Source organism: Athene noctua, chromosome 12 (genome assembly GCF_965140245.1).
Source record: "Athene noctua chromosome 12, bAthNoc1.hap1.1, whole genome shotgun sequence".
In the NCBI taxonomy this organism is placed as follows: Eukaryota; Metazoa; Chordata; class Aves; order Strigiformes; family Strigidae; genus Athene; species Athene noctua.
In genome coordinates this window covers 16,553,427-16,580,822 of record NC_134048.1, presented here as the reverse complement: position 1 = coordinate 16,580,822, position 27,396 = coordinate 16,553,427, and the positions used below count along the sequence as shown (strand labels likewise).

General features: G+C 51.6%; 1 protein-coding gene across 3 annotated transcripts in view; it reads left to right on the top strand.

The window, feature by feature from the left end:
• LARP1 (La ribonucleoprotein 1, translational regulator) overlaps nt 1-27,396 on the top strand; it is a 42,999-nt gene that overhangs the window by 7,311 nt on the left and 8,292 nt on the right. Inside the window, exons 2-7 of one of the 3 annotated variants that reach the window (XM_074916171.1) lie at nt 9,768-9,794; nt 23,442-23,503; nt 25,097-25,162; nt 25,942-26,113; nt 26,685-26,816; nt 27,010-27,153. In XM_074916171.1, the coding sequence (XP_074772272.1) occupies nt 9,768-9,794; nt 23,442-23,503; nt 25,097-25,162; nt 25,942-26,113; nt 26,685-26,816; nt 27,010-27,153 (603 nt within the window). Of the gene's footprint in view, nt 1-9,767; nt 9,795-23,441; nt 23,504-25,096; nt 25,163-25,941; nt 26,114-26,684; nt 26,817-26,958; nt 27,163-27,396 lie in introns of all 3 variants that reach the window. The other 2 variants (XM_074916172.1, XM_074916173.1) reach the window with 2 other exon arrangements.

Below are 27,396 nucleotides of genomic sequence, written 5' to 3'. Positions count from 1 at the left end.
CCTTCTGGAGCAAAGCTGACTTAGAGCAGCAGTTTGCCTTGACACTTCCATGTGTTGCAGCACCGTACAGGAATGCACAGCAGGCTTCGGTACTCTGCGGTGGTTGTGATTTTATTTTTGTTCTTTTGGGTTTGAGTCATCCTGTTCCTTTACACGGTCACAAGTTGGAAGGATTGGTAGAGATCTCTGCGGTGGATAGCTTGGGGCTTTGATGGTGTGTGGGAGGTGACCATGGTGGCCCTGGCTGGGTTGGATGCTCTGGCACGACAGATCAGGCGTAAGCCTCCATTTGCTTTAGAAACGGCTAATGGAGGAAGTGGCTGTTGGTATGACACAGGTCGTGTCAGTGCCACTCAGTCTGGTTCAGGTGGCACTCAGAGGTGACACAGGCACCCTTTCTTCCCTTGAGCTAGAAGATGGCACTCGGGTTCCCTCTGAAGCATGCGTGGCACGCACAACGTGCTGGCAGGTGCAGCTTGCCCTGACCTGCTCTCCTGGGGAAGCACATTCGCTTCCTGCCGGGCACCCCTTGAAGTGGCTGGAAACAGTCTGCAACCTGCTGCTTTAGCAGGCAGAGCTGGCCTGTGACCTGGCCACATGCCTGCAGGTGCTTCTCTGCACTCCTTACTTGCTCCCTGAAGTGGCCTTGGCCTCGGCTGGGGCCCAGGAGAGGCATCCCTGCCCCAAAAGGAAGGTGCTGGAGGAGAAGCATCTCTGGTGCTCCACAGTGATCCTTGCTCGGTTGCTGGCAGGCTCTGCAGCCATCCCTTAGTGACGGTGAGAGTGATAGCCAAGGGGGCAACGGGGAGAAACGCGGGCTTGGATGGGGCTTGTGAACCTCACGTGTCCTTGACACACGAGCCAGAGTCAAACCGTGACTGGAAAGCTGGGGCAGGGGCGGGGGGTGTGTGGAAATGTGCTGCGTGTCCTTCCCGTTGGATGCCGGTGCATAAGCCTGGGGGGGGGGGGAACGGCGTGCAGGTGGGAGCCCAGTGCTGCTCCATTCTTCCCTACCCAGGTATGGGGGTGCAGCCTGAGAGGCTGGGGGCGTTGGTGGGAGGAAGCAGAGTGCGTCCTGAGCACACTGCTGAGCACGTTTTTCCAGCTGAGCGGCAGCGTGTGCCGTACTCCTGCAGAGTGACTCTGCAGTCTGCAGGTCATGGCTGCGTGCTGGAAGGGATCCGTCGGCAAGAGGGAGGGTGCAGGGGGCTGCTTATCTCTTCTCCTTTCCTGGTAGTCATTTGACTTTTTTGACTTGGCTGCTGGATGTGTGCGTGGAGAGAACAGAGGATTTTCAGGGCTATATATGTTAGGTTTTAAGAAGTCTAAAACACTGAGAAAAGAGGTGAGTTTTTCCTGACTAAACATGTGGGGAAACAGGTATGAAATTGGAAAAGCCACAAAAATGAGGAAAGGGTAGAGTTTTGTTGATGGGAAAGTAAGAGAAAAGGTGTGTGAGGAGATGGGTGTCTTAACCTGCCTGGTAACTTGTATGTGCTGCCAGAAGGTGGGTATGTTGCTAAATATGTAGGTAGCATTGTCCCTCCGCAGATTATTTGTAATTCATATTCAGCCTTCACACTAAATTCACTCTGCTTTTATTTTTTTTCTTTCCTCTTTATAACTGTGCTTTTGAAAGCCTCTGGTCAGTGGTGCAAATGAGTGATTGAGAGACATTTTACTGAATGTGAGTTACCAAACTGTCTGGTTTGCACACTTACAGACGATAAAGCTAGTGATAGAATGAAATAGGGAGAATTTATAAGAACATTCACTTCACTTCAGACTATAGGAAATTAATTTCTTCAGATTCTCCAAAGTCAGTTACTCCATTTTTTTTGTATCAAGTGTTGCAAAAGAAGCACTGAGTTTACTCCCACGAGACACTTAGGATTCTCACTACAATAATTTTTTACCTTCACTGTAGCCCTTCTAAATAGCCACAAAGTCAGCATAGCTTGGGAGCAGTGTCTGTTTATGTCAGCTCTCCCAGCCTCCCAGAACAAGCCTACCGAAAATAAAGACTCAACCATAATAACAAATAGCAATGCTTTTGGCCTCATCTAGCATGAAAAGAGACATTTAAAGGAGTGACTGAAGCACTTTGCCCCACCTGTATATCTCCAGACAGGCTCACATTGGCAAGTCAGCTACAAGGCTGTGCAAGGGGGCAAGTAAAGGTAAAAAGAACAAAGCAAAGATTTAAGTGTGAAGAGTGACACCAGTATGCATGATGCTGAGAAGTTATTTGACTGTAGCAGTAGATACTGAAATGTGGAAAAATGCATCCCAAAAATGATGTTGGGAGGTTTTACTCGGACTGAAACAGAAGTGATAGGATATTTGTGCATGAGATCCCACCCAACCAGACAGAAAAGCGAATCATGGAGGTGTCTCCACCATGTGCTCAGATGACAAAGCATGAGACTTTGCTGGCTGTAATCATATTAAATTTCACTTCCCAGCTAAACCTTGAGAGCTCGGGGGAATACCTAATATGATCTAATGCATCTTCTGAGTGTTCAGAAATCCTCTGCCACTGCAAACAGTCCTGCACTGAGATGAACAAAAAGGAGACTGATTTCTTGTGGCTTCCCAAACTCGGGTGAATTCTTCTAGCTCCCCCTTTTTAGTTGGAGAATGACAGAAGTGACATTTGCATGCTCTGTAGGGGAGGAATTTGCTGTAAGTGACCCTTGTTTTTAAAATCTAAAATTAAACCTGTAAGTGCAACTGTGAATGTGATTTGGAAGAGAGGGTGCATGTTACAGGTGGACAACCTTCTTGACTTCAGTTGGAACTGAAATCGGAGTTATCTAAATAACAGCAGAGAAGTGGAACCAAGCAAGGATGGAATTTGGAGAGTGATTGGAAAAGCTGTGTGTTTGATTAAAAACAATCAAATAGACTGGACCAGAGAGGGGAACATCTAAGACTGTGAGTCTGATGATTTTTGATTCAGTTAAAAGATTTAATTATTCTGTCTTCACTGTGCTGCCTTGTGTATCCTGCAGACACCCTGCTTGGCCCTCTGCCCACAGCCCCAAGGAGGAGAGTGCCTCGCAGTTTTCAATTCCTGGGGTTTTATGGCATCCCTGCCTGATGTTACAGGGCAAACCCATAATACTGGGGCTTTTGAGGAGGTGTGGGGGGGGGATCTTCTTTCATGGAGAGGCTGGATTTTTGTTACAGTAATGGGTTCTCCTCTGTAGTGTCTTGCTCACGGCTTACTGAGCTGTCTTTAGGCAAAGCTTTGCAGTGGTGTCTGAGACTGCCTGCCCTTGATGTGCACTTCGAAAAGCATGTTGTAGAGCAGTGTGCGATGACCCTGTCAGAGGGAAACGCCATCCTATATTGATTTCCACAGCGTGGGATCCAGTTGGCTTCTAGGCCGTACCAAAATGGTTCCTGTGTTTCAGGAAGAGTCCCTGACACGTGTTAATTTTGCTTGACCGTGTCTGAAATTCTACTGCCTGTTCAATATCCAGTAGCTTAAAGAACAGTTTGGGGAGGGTGACTGTGATCATTGGGCCTAGACTGGGTTGGTCTTCTGGAAGGCTGGAGACTTCCAGCGGTGTCACTTGAGGCTTACTGGTGATTAAAGGATGTGAGGTGGAGAGCTGGATCACCAGCTGCTTCATGGGAGCAGTAATCGGGCATCTTTAAGGTGCCTTGTACTTTCTCCACAGCTTTTCGTCAGATGCATGAATAGGAGCGTTAGGGCTTATGGTTGGAGCAGTAGCGCTTTGCTGCTTGTCCATTTTGGAGATGGGGGGAGAAGGAGTTAATGGCAGAGAGCGCCCAGTGTTTGTTCTTTCCAGTGCAAGCACTGATAAGTGGATGGGAGAAAAAACAGCCGTGACCTTACAGTTACTCCTCGTGTGCCTGTGCATATGTGAGTGTTGCATTTGCAAGACTGTCTGTTTGGAGAGATCTCGAGTCTTTTCTGGTCACGCTGACCAGATGCATTCTTCAGAACCCTGTTGGCATCTCCAGTGCTCGGAGAAGAGACCTGGACCCTTTTCCAAGCAGATCTCTGGAAGGTGCTTTTATCAGGCACGGTGCTGGTGACCGTGACTTCAGCCAGAGTCGCAGCCCTGCTCGGTCAGCTCTGCTCATCTTCTGTCTGGAAGAGGCTGTACGTCAGCATTAAGGTACTAATTTAGTGTGTGGTGTGAAGTTAAAGCTAGGGAGCTATCTCACTCAGTTAATGCTCTGATTTTGGAATAGGTGATTTTTGTCCCACGGGTGTGTTCCTCTTGCAGCTTGGTAATGCTGGAAGTCTTCATCCCTTTTCAACTACATGAAGTTACAGGGGCACCCCAGCTGAGCTTCACCAAAACCATGGTTGTTTATACTCTGAAAAGGTATTTCAACCATTTGTTTCCACGTGGTTTGTGGGAAATCAGTGTCAGAGCTCACACTGGCTGCAGCTCTTCAGCCTCTTAGTGTGGGTGGTGGGGGTGTCTGAGAAGGAAACAAGCCTCTCCCTTGGATGAAGAGCAGAAAACCATTTACTAGGGGGCTGGTGGTCTGGATACCCTTGCAGAGAAAGTGATTTGGGAGCTGATAAACACTTCTGTAGGGTTTTTTTTATCTTGCACAGACCTTATTGGTATTAGGACCTAACCAACATCAGGTTAGGGTTGAGCCATCTGGTTTGGATCTTTTACCCATCTCAAGCTTCAGCTTCTCTTTGAGGGGGTAAATATACTTATTACAGTAGCTGAGCATTGTTAAGAGATATGGGAGGTGTTTGCCCAGACCTGGCAGCTGGGGAGGGTTGGGAAGATCTGGGTGGCTGAGAGCCGGACCCTCCCTGAGCCTGCTTGGCGAGTAATGAAGAAGGAGAGCAGGAAGCAAGCAAGATCTCGGGAGGGACGTAATTGTCCATGCTAATCTTTGGGTTTGGGGTTTCTTGCTTTGCTACTTTTTCCTAGCAGACCTCACCCCCTTCTCCGCTGAGCATTGCTTTGAAGAGGCCTGTAACTGTCTTGGGAACCTGTGCAGGCACTACCTTGGCCTCTGAGGGGGAGCCAGGTGATACAGATTTGAGCCTGGGGATGGTGAAGGGATTTGAGCAGCACTGGTCTCTTTGCAGCAGATGCTGGACTATGTAATTTGGACCTTCTCCCTGCCTGTGCTGTTTGCACTGGGAGGATTGCTGGCATAGCCAGAGGAGCAGAACTGAATCGTCCCTGCTGGGCGGCAGGTCAGGTTAGGAGGAGAGATCCTCGGAGATCCTGCTATGCATTAGCATCTCCCTTCCCCAGCCCTCTCTCGGGCAGCCAGTGCAGCCCTGCAGCTTTTGAGCCATTGTGACCAAGTTCTGGTCAACGTCTCTGCTGCCGAGTCCCCGCGTGACCTTGGAGAGGTCATTTTTTTGCTGACGTCCGAGTCTTTTGTCTGCAAAACGTGGAGGATGATTTAGTTACAACTTAATGGGTCAAAAGCCAGAACAAATCAGCTGGCTTCTCCCTGTAGCAGTGGCAGTGTGGATGAGCCCTGTGTCCCACTGGGAGCGGCTGAGGAGTGTGTTGTTGTGTATACTTGTACCTGTGCGTGCAGAGGAGCAGCCCTCGCTCCGCACACCGGTGCAGTGATACCAGTCAGCGTGCTTTGGTGACGGGCAGGTGACAGAAAGCAGATGAGGTCATTTTTCCCCCAGTTTGGAGAGCAGAAGGGTAATTGCAGGGGGCTGGTGGTGGGCGTCAGGGTGCAGGGATCTGGTTCTTGCTGGCACTCTGCCTGCGGCCGTGCTGCCCCTCTCGGCAGTTACGGCTGTGGGTTGCTGTAATAACGAGTCAGCGTTTCTCTTGCGTCAGGGCTAATGAGCTGCTCTTCAGTTACTGCCTCTCGGGCCCTGCTGGGAAGAAGCAGCATCCGTGGCAGAAGAGAGGTGCTGGTGGCAGAGAGGCTGGGGCAGGCAGCGGGTGGTGGAGGTCCCTGCCTGACTAGCTGCCGTGCAGGGAGAAGGCAGGTGAGCAGGAAGAAGGCAGGCTTCCTGTGAGGGGGTTTGGATTCAGCACTGAAGCGTGGCTGGCTGAGGAGCCCAGTTAGCAGCATGCTTCTGCAGTGAGCGGGGGGAGCAGCAGAGGGGAGATATGTGCTCGTAAATGGGGTAGCCTTTCTGGACCTGTCCCAGATACCTGAATAGCAGTGGTGGCCAGATAACCCTTCGGGAGGGGGTATGTGTGTGGATGCATCAGCTTTTCTCTTTAAATGCCCCATTTTAGCATATGGTCTTCTGCGTTTAAAAATACCATCAGGCAAAAATTGGGATTCTGTATCCACCCCCCAGCACTGCCTCAAGAAGGAGTGCCCTCAATTTGGTTATGTCTCATAGGCTTTATGTGCAGCGGCTCTGGGTATTGTGTTCAGAGCGAGCACTCCTGTATCTCATCTGCGCTCTCATGACAATCCTGAAAGGGATGCTCCGCGCCTGTCCTGACATCCTGCTGCCTGCCACATGCCTCTTGACCTCCGGCTCGCTCCTTCCTCCACCCCCCTTTGCTGATAACAGGGAGATTCATGAAACGTGGTTTCCTCTGAGATGTTGTAGTTCCGTATGAATAATGTACAGAGCTGAGGAGGATGAAAGGTCTTGGGAAATACCTGGCTTGGCAGAGGCTGGACCTGTGATGAAGAGGTCACTGGTTCCTGTGGTGATTATAGACCTTCTCTTTAGACTCCAGGTCTTTCTGGTTTTGGGCCCACGCTGAGAAACAAAGTGTCTGCATGCAAGAAGGGGACGGAAATGTGAGACCACAGGGTCCGAATTTCATGAGTCTTCCTTGCTTGCATCGCGATATTGTTACTTCTTGCTCCTTTCCATTTGGCTGCCTGGGGACTATTTTGTATTCGCCCAGTGCAGCAGGCTGGATTTGGCTGGGAGGTGTGGTGGAGGCAGGAGCAGAGCTGTCTGTGGCTCCCACATGGGGAGTGCCCACTGCTGGGCAGGTAGTGGGTCGGATGGTGGAGAGCTGCAGAGCATCATCCTCCACAGCATCTGGATACCGGGCATCGGGGTGCCTTGGCGGGGAAAATAGTTGGGAAAGTGGGTCTGTGTGGTGGGAGGAATTGGTGGGGCTGGTTTGCTGGCTTTGACTTTCCATGTTGGGACTTTGCTTGAGCAAAACCCCAGAATGGTCTCTCTGCCTGGGTCCTTCTTGTTTGATTTTTAACCTTGGGAGCACTGGGAAGGGAGCTGACCTGGACAGGCAGGCTCAGCCCTGCAGTGTGCTAGACAGGCTCCATGGAGAGCAGCCCTAGGGGTTTATCTTTGCCCTGTCAGCCACACACATTCCTGCCTCCTTCCCCACCGTGACTTTCTTGGGAAAAAAAGGCGCTGCCTGATTTAGACTTCTCTTGGGCACCTCAGGTGCTGCCCTTAATTGGCAGGCTAATTTCTAATCTAGTCCCTTGTGCTTGCAAGAGAAGGCGGCGTCCCAGAGGGTCGTTGTGCCTGGCATTCCCTGACCAGCCCTGCCTCCTGCATGTCCTCCCAGCAATCCTATTTTTCAGAAGAGCAAGTCCTACAGACTGTTCTGTTCTTGTTCTTAGCGGTGGGGAAAGCTGCCTGCAAACCCAGCACTCTGGGTTTCTGCTCTGGAGAGCTTGGAGTCAAATCTGCGTTAATCATAGGTGTAATGAGTTATGACAAGCTCCGTCTCTCCCAGACAGGAGGGCTGAGGACTGGAGGCAAGTGTCCTTCCTCAACAGGAGTTGCACTAGCAGACCTCTCCCTGAGTGTGAGCAATGTCTGCCCCTGCTCATCATGTGCAGCTCTTGATTTCTACTGACCTGAGCAGCTGAGGAGCTTCCACTGCTTTTTTAGCAAATGTGGTGGCAAATACACTGTCGGGTCGCTTTGGTTTCTAGAAGGAGATAGCCTGGACCTCTTGGGGGTAGTTGGTTGCGCAGATGGCTGGCCAGGCTGCGGCGTGCATTTGATGGAGAGTTGGTTGGACAGGCTAGCAGGAATGCTAACTGGAGAACTGCACCTGGCAGGGGTATAGCGGTGGGAATGGTTGCCAAGGCCTGTAGTTCTTGGCTGACACAAAGAAATTCCTTTTCTCAGTCATTGTAGTAGTATTATTTGTTAATTTTGGTTTTTGCTAATAGCTGGTACAGCTAGCTGATCCAAACAGGTGGGATATGCATTAACCAGTGCTTCTACTTCGTTCCTCTGTGGAGAAGCTGTCTGGGAGTTGCCCAGTAGGAAAATGCAGAAGTTGCCTCTTGGGACCTGTTAGATCAAGTACAGAATGTTTCTACTCACTGTTGTAGGAGCCTGATCTTGTCAGCAACCATGACAGAAATACAAAATGTTTAGGTGTACCTTGGTGACATGCTGGTGGAGGGTTGCGGTAGAACATGCAGTCTGCAAAAGATCCAGGCTGGTGCTTGGATGCCTCTCTGGATGTGCTGGCTTTTCACCGAGATCATGCCTTCAATGCAGACCATAACCCTGTATAACTACAGAGGTAGTTTTGATTTTATTTTATTTTTTTCTCCCCACCACTTGCTTCTGCTGCTTATACGTGGGATGAAAGCATCCCTGCCTGAGGACGCCTTGAACACGGTGCACTGTTAAAGGTAGATAAATAGGAGCTCTTTGGTAGAGGCGTGTTTTTGCTGTTTCTGCATTGGTTGAGCCTGGGCCAGAGAGCATTGCCCTGTCCAAGGGGTAGTCCTTGCCGCAACTCTTGTGACTTTACAGCTGAATGTGTGTTTTGGGCAGCTGATAAGCAGGAGCCGGGGGCCTGCCCCTGTCCTAGGAGGACCTTGGCTTCCTGGCAGCCTCCCTTCCCTCTCTTCCAAGTTCCTTGAAGAAAACAGTGTGTTGCTCTCTTGAAAGTGCTGTTTTCATAGCTTCCTGGGGAGCCTTTATCAACAGGGTTTCTCCACACATGCTGTTGTGCATGCTCCTCAAAAGAACAAGTCTTTCATCTGATCCTTCCCAGCTACTTCAGTGAACATCTTTCTCCCAGCAATAAATAGGGTCCTCAGGAGAAGGACCTGTACCTCTAACTGGAAAGAACTTGCAGGGTGGGAAGGTTGAGTAATCCGTTTTGGCATCTGACACCCTCCAGACTCCAGCAGCTCTGTGCAACAGGCCATGCTTGCTGGCAGAGCCACCTGAGATGGGAAGGGGAGGGCAAAGGCAAAAGTGTTTCCCCCAGGGTGATGTGTGACATACCAAGGCACGGGGCATCTGTTTGGGTGATGGATACGTGCTTCTGGCTGCCTGTTCTCTGGTGTAGGTGCTGTGTTGGAGCCAGGCACAGCTGTTGATGTCCCTTGTGGCTGCAAAAATCAAGAACCATCAGGAAAATGCTCATTTTGCTTTTGCTTTGGCTGCCACCTGCACTTCCCAGTAGGTCAGCATGTTGGATGTTCTCTGTGCAGGTTTTCATTTGATAATGCTGGCCAGGGGGAGCATGTGGGTGTCACCAACGAGCTCATTGTGTGGATCCTTGTACATCTTAACGAGCTTTTCATTCCTCATGGCTGTCTGTTAGAAGCCAATTTAGAAGGTTGTTTGAGAGCAATACATTCAGGTAAACACTGTCTCCTTCAAAATCTTTCTCACAAGTGGTGAATTGAGGTGGGTTCCAAGCTGGATTGATGTTTAACTTGGGATACTAAGAAAATACTTCCTCTGTTTAGCTAAAGCAAACAAATCAAGAGAGGAGGGACCTTTTAAATATGATTCGTGCTCCAGCTGCAATCAATACTGATTTTTTCTTTTTTTTTTTTTACAGATATATTTCCAACTGATGGCCAGTCTGGTATGTATTAATTAATAATAGAGTTCTTCAAACCTCCTTCCCCCATTCCCTGCACTTCTCTTTCTACAGAGTCAGCACAAACCAGATTTAGAAGACTGGTACAGGAATATGTTACAGACATTAATTAAAAAAACAACCCCACAAAAAAAACCTCCTCAGAAATGCAAACCAAAAAAGCCCCGTTAATATTTGGCCATGCCTGTATGACAGTGACATGTTTTATGCTTTCATGTAGTGATGCCTGCAACTGCTGGAAGGTAACTTTCCTCCCATACGTTGTAGCATGGCAAGTTTGGGTGTCCAGGGTGAAAGAGTTTGGGAACTTGTAGGTCTTGATCATCACAACTGAAAACATTTACGTGTCAAGATGCAAATGTAACTCAGAATTGCTGCTGTTAGTCTGTATGTTAGTTGTATACAGCTTGATGTGTCTGTGAACCTGAACCTGAAGATACATATTTGAATTTGCAATACTTTGCAAAGATGCAGACTTCCCTCTTGGCTTGTTTAGTCTGTGTGTTGCTGCTGAGTGCTGCTGTTAATGACAACCAAGATACACAGTGCGTTGCCATCAGTGCAGAACCAATGAAAACTTCCTGGCGCCAGCAGTGCATGCAGCCATGCTGGGAGGGACTGCAGAAATGGATTGGGGTCCTAGGGAGGGAGGGGAGGCTACTCTGGCTGGAGATCCCAAATCAGGAAGGGCATGTAGCTTTTAAAAGCAGGTATTGATGATCTCAATTCTTGCATTTCCCAAACTGCCAGGAGCTCTTCATCCAGGTTGGTGTTGCTGAAGTGCCAAGACTGAAGGAAAGGCTTATGTTTTACCCAGTGATACCACGACCAGTCAGTAAGATCCTCTTGTCTCAGAGCTGTCGTGCCCTGTGGAGATGTCCTGTAGCAAACGCACCAGGAGTGGGCATCAGTGCCCGGCTTGGCCTTGTGCAGTCTTAGACACATCACTATGTCCACCAATCTTTGGCTTTACACAGGGTCACATTTCCCAGTTCACACGATAGTGTGAGGATAAATGGCTGTTGATTGTGGAGGCATTGCATGATCAGGATTTGGAAGTATGGAAATCAGCTCCATTGTCTTCAAGCTGATTTCGGTAAAAGCAACTCACTGGTTTTGACTGTTCTGGTGTGACGTTAGAGACTCTGTAATTTGACTTCCTGAACTGAACAGAGGGCTGGAAGTTGTGCATGTGTATGTGTTTCCAGAGCTCTAGCCAGATCCACTGGAACGTTGCAGAAGATGCCTCTGTAGGTGTTGGAGAAGTAACCCAAGTATTAACCCAACCCATTTGTACGTCTTCCATGATTTCCCTGCATTTGGAACATGTTTGAGAGTGAAATACTAAGACTGGTTTTGAAGGAGCAAACGTATATTCCCATGTGTTGAGTTCGTAAGAGGCTTTTCTCCACCCTGCTGAAGATCGTTCTTCATGAGGTGTTTAGTTTTATCTGCCTGTGCTGCAGACTGGGAGATGTCCTTTGCTTGGCATAACTCTGTCCTCTGCTCTCCAGCTGGTTGGGGACCTTCACAGCTGCCTCGAGGGTGGGGCACGAGTGTGTGTCTGCAGCAGATGATAGCGTTTCAGTAAGTGCATGTTACATGTCAGTAGTGTTGCAGAAAACATTACCTACAGAGCTTGGGTTGTTTGGTTTCTTTTTTTTTTTTTTTTTTTTTTTTTTACAATTCTCTGTATTTAAGGAGATAAGTGAAAGCTTAAGCAGGATTTTTCTTAATGGTAGCTGCACAGGACACTGCACAGTCTTTTCTCATGCCTTCTCCAGAAAAGCCTTAAAGCTGGTGCCACGGTTTTTCTTCCCATGTACTAAGCTTATCTGGGAGCCCTGATACCTCAAGACAGTGAAGTGTGAAGGCAGCAGGCGAAGGCAGGGTAGCACCGCTGGTGGGGGGCAACAGGCTTGCCTGGAGCATACCTGCTCCTAGCATCAGGGTGGTTGTGCACTCCTGAGGCTGTTGGGTTTGGCTCCCTTACCTCCCTTTCATTGCTGAGGTTGTTTAACAAGTTAATTTGCTCAAGTATGTTACTGTAAACCACCAGGACTCCCATATCTGTGTCAGTGCCTATTTTTTAAGATTAATCTTGTAAGGCCAGGTGGGTCTGTATGACTGGTTTCCCCTCTTGGTGAGAAGTCCGTTGTTCTTCTGCCCAAGGAAGCAGTCAGCATAATGATGGAGGATGATGAGTTGTGGTAACAGAGTTGAGACTTGCATAGGTGGGGAGCCTGAGCCAAAAATCAACCATTTTGTAGGCACAGTAGCTGTAACGTGCCCCAAAGCATGTTCCTGCTTGTTAGCGTATGGATGCTGGAAGCTTTCTGCCCTCAGCCTGGTGTCACGTGCAAGCGCTATGGAGGTGGAAGGGCAGCAGTGCTTGCGTCCCAGTTACCTAACAGCCTTTGGAAATAAAACTGTTCTCGGAGAGAGACAACTGGCTTTCCTTCTGTCTAGCGCAGCAGTTCCTCGGACCTCTCCTCTCCAACATCCAGCGACTAGGATTCAGCAGCTGTAGGGTGCTTTTCAGAAGGTAGCACTTCAAACCTTGTGATCTGGAGTTCAGGTGGAAAGCTTCAACACCTTTGAGAAATGCGGGGCTGGGCTTGGTGGTGTGATGGCAGAGTGGAGGGACAGACTCTCATTCCCCACTTCTGCTGTTAGAGGAGGGCCCTGAGGGCATTTCTTCACCTGGACCTCTGTGGAAATGCTGGCTGTGAACACATAACCCCTCTGCAAGGCCGCCGGTGCTGTCCACCTCCCTGGACTTGCTGTCACAGGTGGTGGTGAAGTTTGGTGCCTGCTATTTAAGCAAATATTTTTTTCTTGCTTTAAACAGATCTCCTGCTAGCTTTGTGTGCTGTTCTTGTGCCCTCCTAGCATCGTACACTGCAGCCAGCCCTCCTCCTCAGTGGTGGAAGATCCCGGCCCTTTTAGTCTCGCCTCATAAGGGGCGATGTAATTGCTTTTCTCTGTGCAGCTGTAGCACTGCTGTGCTCTTGTTGAAATGCAGAGACCAGAGTTGACTGCAGTTGTGGATGCACTGGTGTTCAACAGAGTGGCAAGTGATGTTCTGTCTTGGTCTCACTACTCCTGATGTTTTGGGGTTTTTTTAATCTTCTGCTGCACCCTGAGCTGATAGTTTTGGAGAACTGTCAGCAGTGGCTGAGATACCTTTCAAGTTTTAAATGCCACTTTGAATTAAATGCTGTGAAGTTTTCCATAAAGAGATGTGGGTGATGCTCTCACTGCAAGGAAGCGATTTTTAATCCTTTATAAAGAAAAGGAGGAGAGATGGATTTTTAAATTAGGAGAGAGAGTGCTGTGTTGCACTCTGTAGCTGGGTATTCCTGACTCCTTTGGGAAGGCTCACTCTGGTTAGGGTGTTTTACTCAGGCTGTGTATTGAGACAGGGAGACAGCCACCTGTAGTACCAGAGTTGCCTGGTTTGGAGAGAGTGGTTTGTGCAGCAGGATCCACGTGATTGTGCACCCAGGAAGGAAGTTGGCAGTATTTGTTACAACAAAGTTCTTCAGAAAAATCTTGAATTTCACTGTGTCTGACTTAAGGTGGGGGATGTAAGTGGAGATGTTGTCTTGTGATTGGTGAGCACGCCCTGAAATTGGCTCAGCTGAGGTACAGTAATCCTTAAGTAGCAAAAAAAAAAAAGAGCCTTTCTGCCTGCTCTCAAAGATTGCAAGGATGTTTGGCTGCCTTGTTATCATGATTTTAATGCTCTGGATTTGCCAGTGGGAGGAAGCCCCCATACCTGTGCTTAGTTTAATCGGGTGGTTATGGGACTGTAGGATTTCTTCAGCTCATTTCTGGAGACACCCTGTTTAGCAGGTGACCTAGGTCTGACCTCTCTAAACTCCTGGGAGTGTTTGCTGCACCTGGTCCTACCACCAAATCGCTATTGCTTTCCCTTGCCCGGAGAGGTGGGGCTGGATTTCTGCCTGGTGGTGGCTTTGTCTTCCTTGGCCTCGCAATCTGAGCTGCTGCTCAGTTTCCTTTTGTTATGTATGCAGTCGGGAAGCAGGTTTGCAGCTGAATTGGTGCAGGCTTCGAGGGTGAGGTCTAGCCGTCACTTTGGAAGTGGCTGCTGCACAGGGGACACACAGGTCCAGCAGAGATCCCTCTGGAGAAGTAGCCAAAGCTGGGCATGGGAATCACAGCAGGGAGGAACTAAGAATGATGTTACTTAAATTACGTCACAGTCTCATTTCTAGAAAGTCTCTGTCTCTCTTCTTTAAAATGACGGGTTTTCCAGAGGCAGGTTTTGTGCGGAGTTTGCACCTTTGCCTTGTGTGACCCCTCACCCCCTCCACTGGCACAGGCCGTGGGAGCTGCGCAGACCCCTCCTAGACAGTGCGAATATTCAGAGCCGGAGGGTCTCACGCCAGGCACTTGGCACTCCACTCCTGTCTCTTCGTTGCTAAATATTTACAGTGAGATGTACCAGATGCTTCCCAGGAAGGGTTTTGTCAGCTTCCAAGTCCCCAGATGCAGCTGCAGGAGAGGCTGACGGCCACTGAAGGGATCCTACCAGTGCGATGCCCTGCGTTCGGCAGCAGCGCAGTGACCTCTTCCCGTTCATCCTGCGGGCACTGCCAGTTGTGCTGTCTCATCGGCTGCAGCGGGATGCAGGCGGAGAGCACCCCACTGCTGATGACAGGAGATTAATGATGTCTGGTCTTCAGGCTTTGGTGGTGGTTTTTTTTTTTCTTCTCCTTTGAAGCTCTTCCACTGCAGTGGGAGGGGGAGCAGGTGATGCTCTCGGCTCTTGTTGCCTCACGTCTTTTTTCTGGGACCTTCTCTCCACAGCAGTGGCACACGTGTGTGACTGCTGCACGGCTGCCTTTGCTCCCTCTCTGTTCTCAGCATGGCCATACCTATCTCATTCACCCAGCTGCCATGCAGAGGGGTGGACTGATCCAGGTGAGGCAAACTCCCATCTCCAGCTCTGAACATCCCCAGCCCTAGGCAGGCAGAGGCTGGCTGCAAGAGCGTTGCTGCTGAATGCCACCCTTGCACTGGTCACACTGGTCAGGTTCCCAGTGTGCCTCCTGCTTTCAAGATAAGGTCCAGGACGTTGGGCAGGGCCCTGTTTGTTGCTTTTGGTGCTTATCAGCTTTTGCCGCTGACAAGGTGACCCACTGTGCAGCGCCGAGGATGAGGAGGAAAGGTGCTTGTGGCCCAGGGTGTGTGTTGGTCTGGCCCCCCAGGACAGCCTCTGTGTGTGTGTGCGCGCACACTGGGCTCGCCCTCAGACCAGCCATCCCCCTCTTGGTGTTAGAACTGGATGAGGGACTTCTGGGTGCCATGGAGGTAGGATCTCCGAAGGTGGCAGGTCAGCTCCTCCAAGGGGGGGCCGGAGAGGTGCGGGCTCGCTAGGTCATCGTTTTTCCAACTAAATATAGTTGACCATGCTTTCATAAGGCCAGGATTTTTGTGTCACGTGACTGTCTTATCCCTCCCAGCCGGCAGTCGGTCAGAGTAGGGGATCGTGTGTCTGAATGGGTAATAATTAACTGTTAACTAGCTTTTCATTAGAGCCTGGCAGAACAAGCAGAGCAGTGCAGCAGAGGTAAGCAGGAGCCGAGGAAAACTGCTCCTGGTCCCTCCTGGAGGGTGGACAACCCCCTTTAATTTGGAAATCAGTTGCCCCCAAAGGTGAGTGGGCTGGGTCTTTTGCTGCTGTGTTTTATTAGGAGTTGGGAGTCCTGCCATGCCTTGTGTGTCTGTCCCTGCTGTCCTGTAGTTCCTGCTCATGTCACCCCTCTCTCTCCTCCACCACTGATTTTTATTTTTTGAGGTCATGAACTATCAGCTGGTCTTTGAGCCAGCTTGGAGGAGAGCCTGACCCGTTGGCTCCTCCATGATTTGGCCCGCCTGCATGCCCCGGGCCCTGCAGCCTTGCCTCGGGCACCGTCCTCTCCCAACGCTGAGGTGTCCTTGCTGTGCCTCCACCGTGAGCAGCAGCTGGATCAACTCGTGCCTTTTCTCAGGGGCCCCAGCCTGCCTGTGATGGACTGATGTGGTGTTTGAGAGGGAATGTTGCTGGCTTTTCTCACCCCTCTCCCTGAACAATTTAACCTGACGGAGTGTTTGCAGGTGTCCTTGGAGGCTTTTCTCTCTTACATGATGGCAGAGAAGTTGCTGGCTAAATGCTCTGCCAACGGGAGACTTGTATGTACTAGACAAGCTGGGTCAGGCACTGGTGCTGGAGCAGCCTCTCCTGCAGGGTGGTGGAGTGATGGGTACCTTTCTCCCTGCTCAGGGAGAGCAGGGTGGCTCAGCAACTGTGGGGGCCTGAGCCAGCATGGCTCCCTCGTTTTGACAATTTCTGGAGTCCAGTCAGCTGGGTCACCTTGGCTGCATCCCCATTGTGATGCCTTCGGGGGTGTGGGAACCACTGGTTTTCCCAGCAGAGACCCCAAACAGAGTTTAGGGCTTGGTTTCCCTTAGCACAGGAACCCCCCTGTTTTCTATTTCATTTTGCACAAGCCTGGCATCTCGGGGATGGGTGCAGTGGTGTGAGTGTGGATTGTGTGTCAAAAGTTTCCTAGAAAACCTCTTCAGGGAAGAGCGTTGCTTGAAAAGGTGGTGGAAAGATGTCAATCACCCTTGAGAGGGTTCATTTACTACCTTTAATAGTAGCTGTCTGTGCCAGGAAGAATCCACGGTGCCCTTGCTGATGCTGTTAACATTAGAAATGCCTGTCGGCGTTTCTTAACCTGCTCCTTCTGCAGCGTAGCTTGGCCACAAATCGAAGGGTTTTCTGTCTTGGACTGGGAGGCTGCATCTTTGCTAAGTCCAGATCCTTCCTAGCTCTCATTTGCCCTGGAAAGAAAAGTCAGATTCTGCAGATAACTTGGGTGTGCAGAGCTTATGACAGTTATGTGCATTTAAGAAGCAATGCTGTTTGTCAGCTCCCTGTGACCCAGGCTGTGTTACATCTGGTGCCCCTGCCTGCTCTGAAGGTCTCTCTGCAGGTCTGCGCTGCCTGTAGGGAGGTTGCTGTCGGCAGAGAGACAAGGCTCTGCCAGTGTCCTGAGCTGCTTCACCTCCCCCTGCTCCGGGGCTGTTTTAGGAGTATCAGCTGAGGGATGCGAGGGCTTGAAGAGCTGGGAATATAACTCAATGCCCTCACTCCCAGCCCCTGACACTGCTGTCCTGGCATGCTGTATTGAACCTGCTTGTACCCATGGCCTCTCTCCCAGCAGTTTTCCAGGGCAAACTCCCCAGCTCTCGCAGCCTGCCTAGGACACCCAGGTGGGAGTGTTCTCATGCTCTCTGTGGAGCTGTCAGATGCCCTTTTTGAAGTTATTTTTAGCGAGTGATCTTTGCAGCAGTTGCAGAGCTTACATTGCAGAAAAGTGTAGGCAGCTCTCTACTTCCTTTGCTGTTACAGTAGGGCTTGTAAGGTGGAGCTGTGTGCTGAGGAGCTGCACAAAATTGCTTGGAAGGCTTTGAGCCATGGTGCCTGCAGCTTGTTTCTTGCTCCTGCTGAACAGGCTTCCCACATGCCTTACAAGTCTGAATCCTGCTCAGCCATGCAGCTAAAGGGTCTGGTCTTTTGCTTGGTCCTGACCTTGTCCATTCTAATGCAGTTTTTCTTGCATGTGCAGGAAACTTTTGATGTTGCAGAGATGTTGCAAATATTCCTCTTACCTTTGTAAACAAGGCCAGATGCTGTGGTGCCAGCTGTGAGGCCACATGCTGCAGCTGGTGGGGCCAGCTGTGGTTCTGTGCAGTGCCCAGGCGCCGGTGGGAGCCCCTGTTGACACTCACTCCTTTATGCTGGAAGACGTCCTTGTGATGGCATCTCTTAAAGCTGTTGGAGAACTCTATTCAGTGCTCCCTTGATTTCTCATGCATGCACCTCCAGCTGCAACAGTGATTTGGCAGGAGGTAGAGCTGTAAAATGTTGCAAACCCAGAGAAGAAGCAGTCAGCATGCCCAGTTTCCCCTGAAACTTGCTGGGTTTTTGTACCTTATGATGTCTTCAGCAAAATGTGAGCATGCCAAGCAGTCAGCTTTATAAATCCCAGGCTTTTCTGCTTGTGCGTGGAGCTAGAGACAAGCATTTCCCATCTCAGTCTGGCATTAGCTGTGACATATGGCTGAGGCAGGCAGAGGTGGAAGCTACTCCTTGGTTTCTGGGGGTATCTGCACCTCTCTCTGCACGCAGGGGTGCTACCAAATTGCTCCCTGGAGAGACTGAAGTCCCCTCCTGACTGCCTGTGCTTCCCAGCCCCTTTACAGTAAGGGTGTGTTGTCCACTGCCGCTGTCTTGCTGATGAAGAAATGGGTGCAGCAGCCACAGGAGGTGGGCAGGAAGGGTCTGTGTCCCTCAAGGCTTTTCTGCCTGTAACTTCAGGGGGGCCCTCATGGGATGGACTGTCAACAAGAAAATACTTCAGCACTGTCCACAGCAGGTGGGCTGAGGAAGGCAGTTCTCAGCTTGCAGGTCACATCTGGTCTGCAGGACTGATCCTGCAAATGTCTCCAGAGAAGGTGTGGTGTTGGTGGGCACAAAGCTTGCCAGCTGTGTCCCCTGATGGCTCAGTCAGGCTCAAACTCCCAGTTGTGGAGTTTGAGTGCATGGGCAGTGATGAGTGTCACAGGAGAGCCTCCGAATCAGTGTCTTGCCCCTGCTGCTGTGTGGGTCAGGCTGCTATGGGAGAAAGCTTGCTTGAGGCCTGGAGGAAGGACAGGGACAAGGTTGCAGCTCTGAGTTTCCCGTGTTGGCAAGGTGGAGATAAACCTTTGTGTAGCTCTTCTCTGTTGGCTCCCTACGTCTCTTTTGGGGCAGCAAGGGGATTTTTGCAGCCACGGTGGGGTCCTGGCAGGCTTGGCTGTGGCTGGCTGCATGCTGGGTCCCTCTTTCTTACAGGTATTGCTTTACAGGTTGGTGCTGTCCCTCCACACTGTCCTGTGTGTCGTACCCCAGGAGGGACTTTCCTGCCCTCCCGGAAAGACTGAAGGAGCTGGCTGTCTCCAGGGGAGACAGCTAATCCCCAGGCTGATTTTCTCTGCCTGGACAATGAGTGCATATATACAAATAGTGTGAGTGAGTAGCAGTCCTCTTTGGTGTAAACTGTCTAATGGTTTCTGTCTTTACTCTTTTCAGAAGTTGTTGCACCTGGGTGTGCATTGGTTTCTCAGGAGGGCAATACCTTTTCCTTGCTCTGACATTTTGACTGGGGCACTGTTCCCCTCTCACCTCCAGACCCCCAGGCTGCTCAGGGCTCAGCTCACCCTTGCCCAAGCTGCACTTGCTCTTTCTCACCTAGAGACCTTGAAGAAGCATTGCTGGAATGAGTGTCCTGTCGTGTTGGTTATGAGCTGTGGTCCTCATGTGTGGCAGGACAGTCCCATGGAGCATGGGAAGGAGGGAAGATCGTTCAGAGGCTGTTGAGTAGTGAAGTGGATCCCGTTGGACTGCAGAGTGCCTGGACAACTGTCCTGCACAATGCCCTCGGGCTCCTGCCAGGGCGCTGGGGAAACTGGGGATACCAGTTTGGCTCTTCCAGCCCCAGCAGGACCTGTAGCACGGAGCATGCGCCCCTGCCTCAGCCTCTCCAGCACAAAGTCCGGGCTCTTGGCTTCAAAACTGCCTTCATTAGCAGTTTTTCCTAGGTGCTGGGCTGTGGGCTGGAGCAGCTTGGGGGCAGGCCGGCTCCTTTCTGTTGACTTGGCTGCAGGGGAAGGAGGGGTGTGCTGTGTCAGGGATGGAGTGTGTGTTGGAGCTGAGGACTCTGCATTCCTGCTGGGAGCCTGGGCTGCCCTCTGAGGCTGTCCTAGCTGGTGCTAGGGTGCTCTGAGGCCTTGTCTATGTTGTACATGAGTGGTACACCACGAGCAGGTACTACAGCTTTCTTGCTAGAGGTGCAGGTATTTCTGCAGTATAACGCCAGGTCTCTGCCCAGTCCTGCAGATTTCATCTGCCTTCTCTAAAAATATATCACAAGCTGCATTGAATGTAAGAGAAGACAGGGAACCAGGCCATTGGGTGTTAGGTTTGCTTTTCCCAGGTAAGATAGTAAATACGTCTCCTAGGCTGAGCTCAGTGATCCTGCAGCATGTGTCCCTCTCAGGGCAGGGACGCACGTTTAGCTGTGAAGCTGCTGTTGCCCTGGCTGTCTCGTCCTTGTGCAATGACTCTTCTCCTTCCAGATACAAGGCGTTTGCTCACCTGGATGCCCCTGCGAGCTTCCCGCCTCAAGGGCTGTGCCACAGCCAGCCGCAGGCTGGAAGGAAAGCACAAGGTGTCTGCACAGCCTTGCCCTTCTTGGTGCTCACCTGGTGTGTTAGGGAGTGAGAATCAAAAGCCAGGGAATGCTTTAACGGTGCCTTGGCCATGGGAGGGGTTTGGCTGCAATCCTGGCATTGGGGACATGGTGCTCCTACCTGTGCCTTGTCCCCTTGGTTGTTAAGAAATAACCTCTGCGTGGCTGGGCAACCCCACGGGCAAACAAGCTGGTTCTGGCTGCAGGCAGCAGATCAAAACTCAAGACCTGCTTATCTGTTCCTGGCTGTGCCAGCATCTGCTCTGTGGCCGCAGGCAAAGCTGCTCCTTCCTTCCCTGCCCACTGTCCCCTTGCCAGTCTCACACCACTAAAGCCCTGGCTCCTGCTGCAGCTGTTTTGTCTGTCCCCTCGCACGGAGGGATCCTGTTTTTTGGTGGGGGTGGTGGGGGCGATCAGGTGGTGCTACTGCAACTGAAAATTACTTACTGCCACCAAATAAATGCAAAAGGAGGTTTGTGAGATGTCAGGAGGTCTGAGACATCTGTCAGCAGCTTTTAAGGGCTCAGCTATCAACCAGGGCAGTGTCTAGTATCCCTCGCTAGCACTGCTTGTCCTGAGCTCCTGTCTGGGGGTGAGTGACACCCAGTTGCTGCCCATTTCCTGGGTTGATGCAGTGACAAAGGGCAGCGGGGTTTGCCAGGGGCTCTTTTCAGCTGTGCACTGCAAGATAACGTTGATGTCTTTGTAGGAAGATTTTCTTCTGAAGCCTTAGCACCTGAGTTAGCCTAATATGTTTTGCATGGGTTGGGTTTGGTTTATAAATGTTTGGGTTTCTCTGCAAGAAAACATGAAGAGCAGTTTGGGGTTGGATGTCCAGGAGCTTGACTACAGAATCGCTGATGGATTGGAGCTGGGGCTCTCAGTTAAGCTGATGTGCCCTGGAGGGTGCCAGACATGCACAGCTCCTGCTCACCATGGCTCTTGGCTCTGCGAATGGTGTGTCTGTCTGTCTATCTACTAGGATGGTTACACCCCCTCGGTCTCCTGCCTTGGTCTGAGCAGTCTCCACCATGACTTGCAGATCTCCACTCCATCCACACTGGCGAGAGCCACCTGCAGCTCCCACTGTGGTGCTGGCCTGGCTGCACTCCCTGGAGCAGCCTCCCTGCCAGGCTGCAGCACTTTGCTTTGCGTGTTTTGTCTTCTGCAGCACTCTGCAAATGCTAATTACTCTTCTCAGCACCTCAGCTAGATAAGGGATCCCTGTTCCTATCTTTCAGATAAGGAAAGTAGCAAAACTTGTTTCAAACAATCTCCTTCCTCCCCCACAAAGATGGAGTCCATGGCACCTACCTCTGCAGCCTGTGCCTCTGCGTCCTCTTTCACTAGAGGTTGTGAGGGGGCCTCTTTGACTGGTCCCCAAAAAAGCACAAGGACATCTGTGACCGCGAGGCTCCTGAGCTGAAGCAGCTGGAGGAAAGGGCTGGATGCCATTGCCAGGAGCTCCGGGGCTGCAGTGCAGTGGGAGCAGGCACCCAGCTGAGATGCTCCCAGTGAGAGAGGGAGCCCTGCTCTTCCCTAGCTGGGGAGATTGGTGCCTAATCAGGCTGCAGAGCAAGTTCAGTTATTTTTTTTTTCATGGTGCCAGGTATGTCGGTGCTGTCAGAGCAGGCAGAGGTGCTCCATACCTGTGGAAAATGAGGCTGGCTGCGGGTTTGCGCTGTGTAGCGCTTGGTGGCTTTTGAAGCTATATTTAGTTGGTGACATCTGTGGGCGTTTGAGTGGAGGATTTTAGGGGCTGTTTTGAAAGCACTTGCTCTTCCTACACTAGCAGGAAAGTTTAAAAGCCTTGTGGTAAACTTTGTACCGTGGAACTGGGATTCTCAATGAAGTGCACGTGGAATAAGTGAGGGACATGTGGGACTGCTGCTGCTCAGGGGGGGAGGTGGTGCATGTGGGCTGGGGAGGTTCTGGGGAGAAAGGGGAAGATTTGGGGATCCAGCTGAGAGCTTGGACTCTCCTGAGGGTGAAATCCCCACAGAGGAGCCTTGGGGAAGGGGTGCACGTGGCTCTGTCATGCCATGTCTGACTCTGTCATACTGACACTTCAAAGCCTCCAGCTCTGAGCAAGGCTGGGCCAACAGGATGAATCACAGGTTTCAAGGCTAGGAAGGGGACCGGTTTTGATCATCTAGGCAAAGTTGTCCTGCCTTACGCAGGAGATCAAAGCCAGCTTTGAGTGGAGCTGGGTAGGCTATTCCGGGTGTTTTCCCGGGGCATCCCAAGATAGCCTCTGCTATGCCTGGGGGCTCTCTCTTCACTTCCCTCCCACCCTTGCCCCCCACCCCAATCTGGGCTGCTTTTCTTTGAAACAAGCCAGTGGAATCAGCAGAAATGGTCGCTCCTGGTGGGCATGTGGCATCTGGCATGGGCTGCCCCTCGAGCCAGGGGCCAGCAGGCTCTCCTGTCCCTGTGGAGCGCTGCTGTCGGAGAGGGGACCCTCGTATGTGCTCCTCCTGGGGCTGGTGTGTGTGAGGCAACAGCATGCTGCTCTGCTGGACTCTGTGCATGCCCTGCGTGAGCCTGGGACCTTACAGCCAAGCCTGGGAGGGAGAAAACAAGACAGATTTCTTCTGCTGCTTGTAAGGAGGTGCTGTATGAGCAGGAGCTGAGACATGGTGGGACTGAAGTCCTGTGTGAAGTCTGCAGTGGTGTGAACCCCAGCAGTTCCACTCTGATACCTTAAAACACCCTAGAGGCACTCAAGTGCCTAGATAGTTTTGACTGTAGCAGGATTTAGGCATTTCCCAGGTCTGCCTCCTTCTCTCTGTATGTTCCCCTCTTGTGAACTTGATGCCCCGTGCTGGAGTGCACTGGAAATCAAAGCATGAGCTGAGCAGTGCCGTGTCAGAGCTCTCCTCTGATCCCTGGGGAGGGCCAGCTGCCTTGGTTCAGTGATGGGCCTTGCCTGTTCAAGGGCATGTTTGTTTTGCTGCGCATAACAGCAGATCAGGTTCTGTGTGGCACTTCACAGAGCAACCTTAACTCCTCACCACCCCTCCTTCCTGGCTGGCAAGGCCAAGTGGGGAGGGCTGAGCTAAGTCAGGGAGTGCCTTCCTGTGGTGGGACGGGGTTAAAGGTCTGTTTCTTGGCTACCTGGATTGATCATGAGTTGTCTGATCTTGATGGGGCCCTCCTGAGACCCAGGTCAGAAGCTGGCTCTGTTTTCCGTTCACCTTTTCCTCTGAGCCCTTCTTTGCTGCAGAGGGAACTGGCTTGCTTCTCACCTGCTTCCCTCCAGAGCTAACACCTCCATGAGCCTCAGCTGTGTTTTAAGAGTTTTGTTCTCCTCCTCCTTTTGCAGAACATACAACTCCTGCGAAAGTGGTGAGGGCTGCCAACCCAAGACAGCGGAAAGGAAGCAAGGTAAGGTTGTGCCTGCTGTCCCCCTTGCTGGCCACCAGCTTCTGGCACAGTTGTCAGTGCTGTGTGAGCATCTTGAGGGTCTAGTGAGCAGACTGCTTCCTTCACAAGCCTGGCTGTGGAGGGGTTAATGTGCTGACCTGGCCACTTGCAAGAGCATGGAGGAGAAGGTCCTGATTCTCCCATCTCCTCTTCATCGTTTTAGTGGTGTTGTATGCTGCCTGGACTGATTTTCTGCCCAGCTAGGCTAGGGCTGATTTTCTCACCTCCCCTCTTTCAGGGAGGTGCTTGGAGCACAGTACTGGCTGTGGAAAGACTCTCCCCACACACCCAAAGACACCCCAAGTCCCCTGTGGGCTTAGCCAGTGCTTAGCAGTGCAGACAGGGCAGTGCCGTGATGGAGCATTGTGTCCACAGATCCTTTCTTCCCTTGTGCAATCTGTTCTTTACTGGCACACGGAGAGTCAGGGTAATTGATTTCAAACAAAGACTCTTTTGGAGGAAGCAGGGCAATCTGTTCCAGAGGATAAATGTAATGGAGGGACAGTTGCTTCTGAGGATGTTGCATGCAGTTGGGGCACAACTAGGGACATGGGCTGTTGGTGTTGGCTCCCATCAGCCAGTGAAGATGCATCTGAAACTTGATACGGCTTTCCTTAACTGTTCCATCTTGGGGAGAGGAGGGCCCTGGGGATGGAAGGTGCTCCTGTCTGTGAAACAGGCATGGTCCTGCACTGGAGGTGGATTTTCCCAGGAAACTACCTCCTGGGGAGAAGACCATGGCACATGAATGTAGAAATATGATATCATGGGGAACTTGGGGACTCCAAATTAATTTAGGAATAACCCCACAAGGGCAAGGAGTAGTTTGCCCATCCATGATTCTTCATGTACCTGGACAGCTGTTTGGGTCCTTTCTGTCCTGCAGGTCCTCTCTGAAACCTGGAAGAAGTAGAAATAATGGTAGTGGCCAGCTCACTTAGTCAGCAGAGAAGTGACTGGTGGTCCCCCATGTGGCCATGGAGTGTGTGGGATGAGGGAGCTCCCATCACCATCAGATACCTGTTTGAACTTTCTCATCAATTCTACTACATGATCCCTTTGCACTTGGTTGCAGCTGGGCACTTAAGTGAAGCTCTGCCTGCTGTAATCTACCACTGGGTGGAGGCAGCTTCTTCGCTGGGGCGTAGTTGGTTCAGGTGATTGAGGATGCTGAAAGCTGTGTGCTTCCCCTGTCCAAGGGACAGGGCTATGATGAGTGAGTTACCTCAGGCAGCTTGGTGCCAAATGCTGCTGCTGGGGCAAAAAGTTTAGTGGGAGCTGAGAGGCTGATAGCTTACGGGACTGGTGGCAGCCTCATTACAATCCCCGATAGCCTTGTCTGCAGTTATTTGGGATTAATTTGGGTGCCCTGCTTGGGTGGGGGGAGGGGCTGTTTGTGTGTGGTGTGGGTGCCACCCCCAAACCTCTTGGGGATGGCTGTCTGCAGGGCAGCGGTGGGTAGTGGCGCTGTGTCTGGAAGGGCTTCTGGATGCTGATGCAGGGAATAGCACCTGCAGCTTGTGCACTAATGAGACCTTTCTCTTTGGATACAAGGTTGGTGACTTCGGTGATGCCACAAATTGGCCAACACCTGGAGAAATAGCCCACAAGAGTGTCCAGGTGAGAACACAAAATCTCTCTGGTGAGCAGGGTAAGGCCCTTGCAGACCTTCCCCGTCCCTTTGGAAGCACTGGCTGAGCCAGGCCATTTGGGGTGCTGAGTGTCAGTGTGGAGGCAGCCAGGAATAGCGTGCAGGGGATTTCCTTTTAGGGCTACTCTGTGTGTTGGGCTCCCTCCCCCAGTGCTATTCTGGGAGTCTGGAGCCTGATCTAAGCCCCCCTGGCTGGGTGAAGCAGGTAGGGCAGCTCCCAGACCTGCTCTCCTCAGGGCTGCTCAGTGCAAGAAGGGGGCTGGGCAAAAGTCAAGACTTTCACAGGAGAAACTGAAAACACAACGAGAAAGGGCTGGTGTGCCCGAGGGGCATGGTCTTCCTCTCTTGCTACGGACATGTGTGTTGTTGAAACCTTTCTATTTTTGGATGCTGCTTTGCCAGCTCCTGGCTGCCTATCAGGGCATGAGGGTTAGTCACCCTTTTGCCACTGGGGCAGTCTGGTCCCTTGTAGGACACCCCCATCCAAGGAGCAACAGGCCTTCCTGGCAGCCCATCTTGGTAACTTCTGTGCCTGGGGATTGTGTCTCGCCTCAAGTACTTCATAGCATCTGTAGAGGCCCTTGTCCTGCTCAGATACAAGCCAAGCCCTTCCCTGGGAACAGAACAGCTCTGGGAGGCATGGAGCAGGGATGCTCCTGTTCCTGCTCCTGCTGGGACAGCTGGGGTCTGCGTCCAGCTCTTCATTCCTCCCACCTCTCACATCTTTCCTGCACTGATATGTCTCCAGCAGCCGCACAAAGCACCATCTCTCCGGAAACTGCCTGTCAAGAAAGACATGAAAGAGCAGGAGAAAGGCGATGGTAGCGATGGTAAAGAGAGCCTGAAAACCAAATCAGATGAGTCTGGGGAGGAGAAGAATGGTGATGATGACAACCAGAAGTCAGCCCAGAAGAAGAAAGGTAAGGCAGGACCTGGTGGGTGCTGTCCCCCCTGCTATGACCCACAGCTAGGTGGGAGCATCCACTGCCTTCTTGGGGGCCTTGCTGCAGGACATGGTCCCAGCATGGGGTCAGCTCTGGTGAAAAGGTGTTTGCAGGCTTCAAGGGGGCAGCGTGTCATTTTGGTGGGAGCAGGGCCCAAGTAGGGGAGTCTGTGTCTAGGGAGTGTGGCAGTAGCTTGCCCTCTTGTGTGTGCTCTGTGGTGGCACAGAAAAGTCCCTGACCATGGGTTGCACCACCTGTGGTTGACACGTGAGCCTTGGTGGGCAGAAAGGGGCAGAGGAAGGACAAATGCCATGAAGTAATGGGGTGGGTGGGGGTCTCTCATGTCCCTCCATGCCCAAGAGTCCAGGATGGAGCTTTTCTGCATCCAAGCCTGGAGGAGGGATATCAGAGGACAGGGTCGGTTCAAAAGGCCCTGCTGCTGCTCTCTCTCCTCCATGTGTGGGGGCTGTGTGGCAAGAGGGGGCTGCAGGGGATGAAGTAGATGTGCTCTGAACCTGTGTCACACCCAAACCCTGTCCTTTTGCAGGCAACAAACACAAGTGGGTCCCTTTGCAGATAGACATGAAGTCAGAGGTGCCTAGGGACAAAACGGCCTCTCGGAACAACCGGCAAAACGAGCAGCACAGGCACCCCTCCAACAACCGCAGTGAGCTGAAAGGTGGGGGCTGAGGCTGGGGACCAGCTCTCCCTGCTCTGGCTGCGGGGCAGAGCAAGCCCTGATGCCCAGGCATGGCATGGGGCAGCGGGCACGCTCTCTGCATTCAGAGGGCTCCGGGTGCAGCAGGCTTGCTCCAGGGAAGTGCTTTCATCTTGTAACACTCCTCCTGCCTCTTCTTCCCTGTCTCCTGCAGGCTGGCACCCAGACAACAAGCATGAGCGCAGCTGGCAGGACCACGACGAAACCTCCAGCGTGAAGAGTGAGGGAGGAGCTGTGCGAGGGACCTTCCGGGGCCGAGGCCGGGGCCGTGGCAGGGGCCGTGGCCGTGGCAGAGGAGGTGATCACTGTATGTGTGGTCTTGTGACAGTAAGGAGAGAGCAGGACATGTGCTGAAGTGTGCAGGGCTTTGTGTGTGTATGAGAGTTGGGGCTCCAAAGCAGGCTGGGGAGGGCAGAGCACTGTAGGGATACAGGAGAATATTGTGGCAGGTCATCCCAGCTCATAATTTGAGCTGCTTTTAATAAAAGCAAATTATTTCTATTAGTATTTTAATAAAGGCAAATGTCTTTCCGCTGCTTAG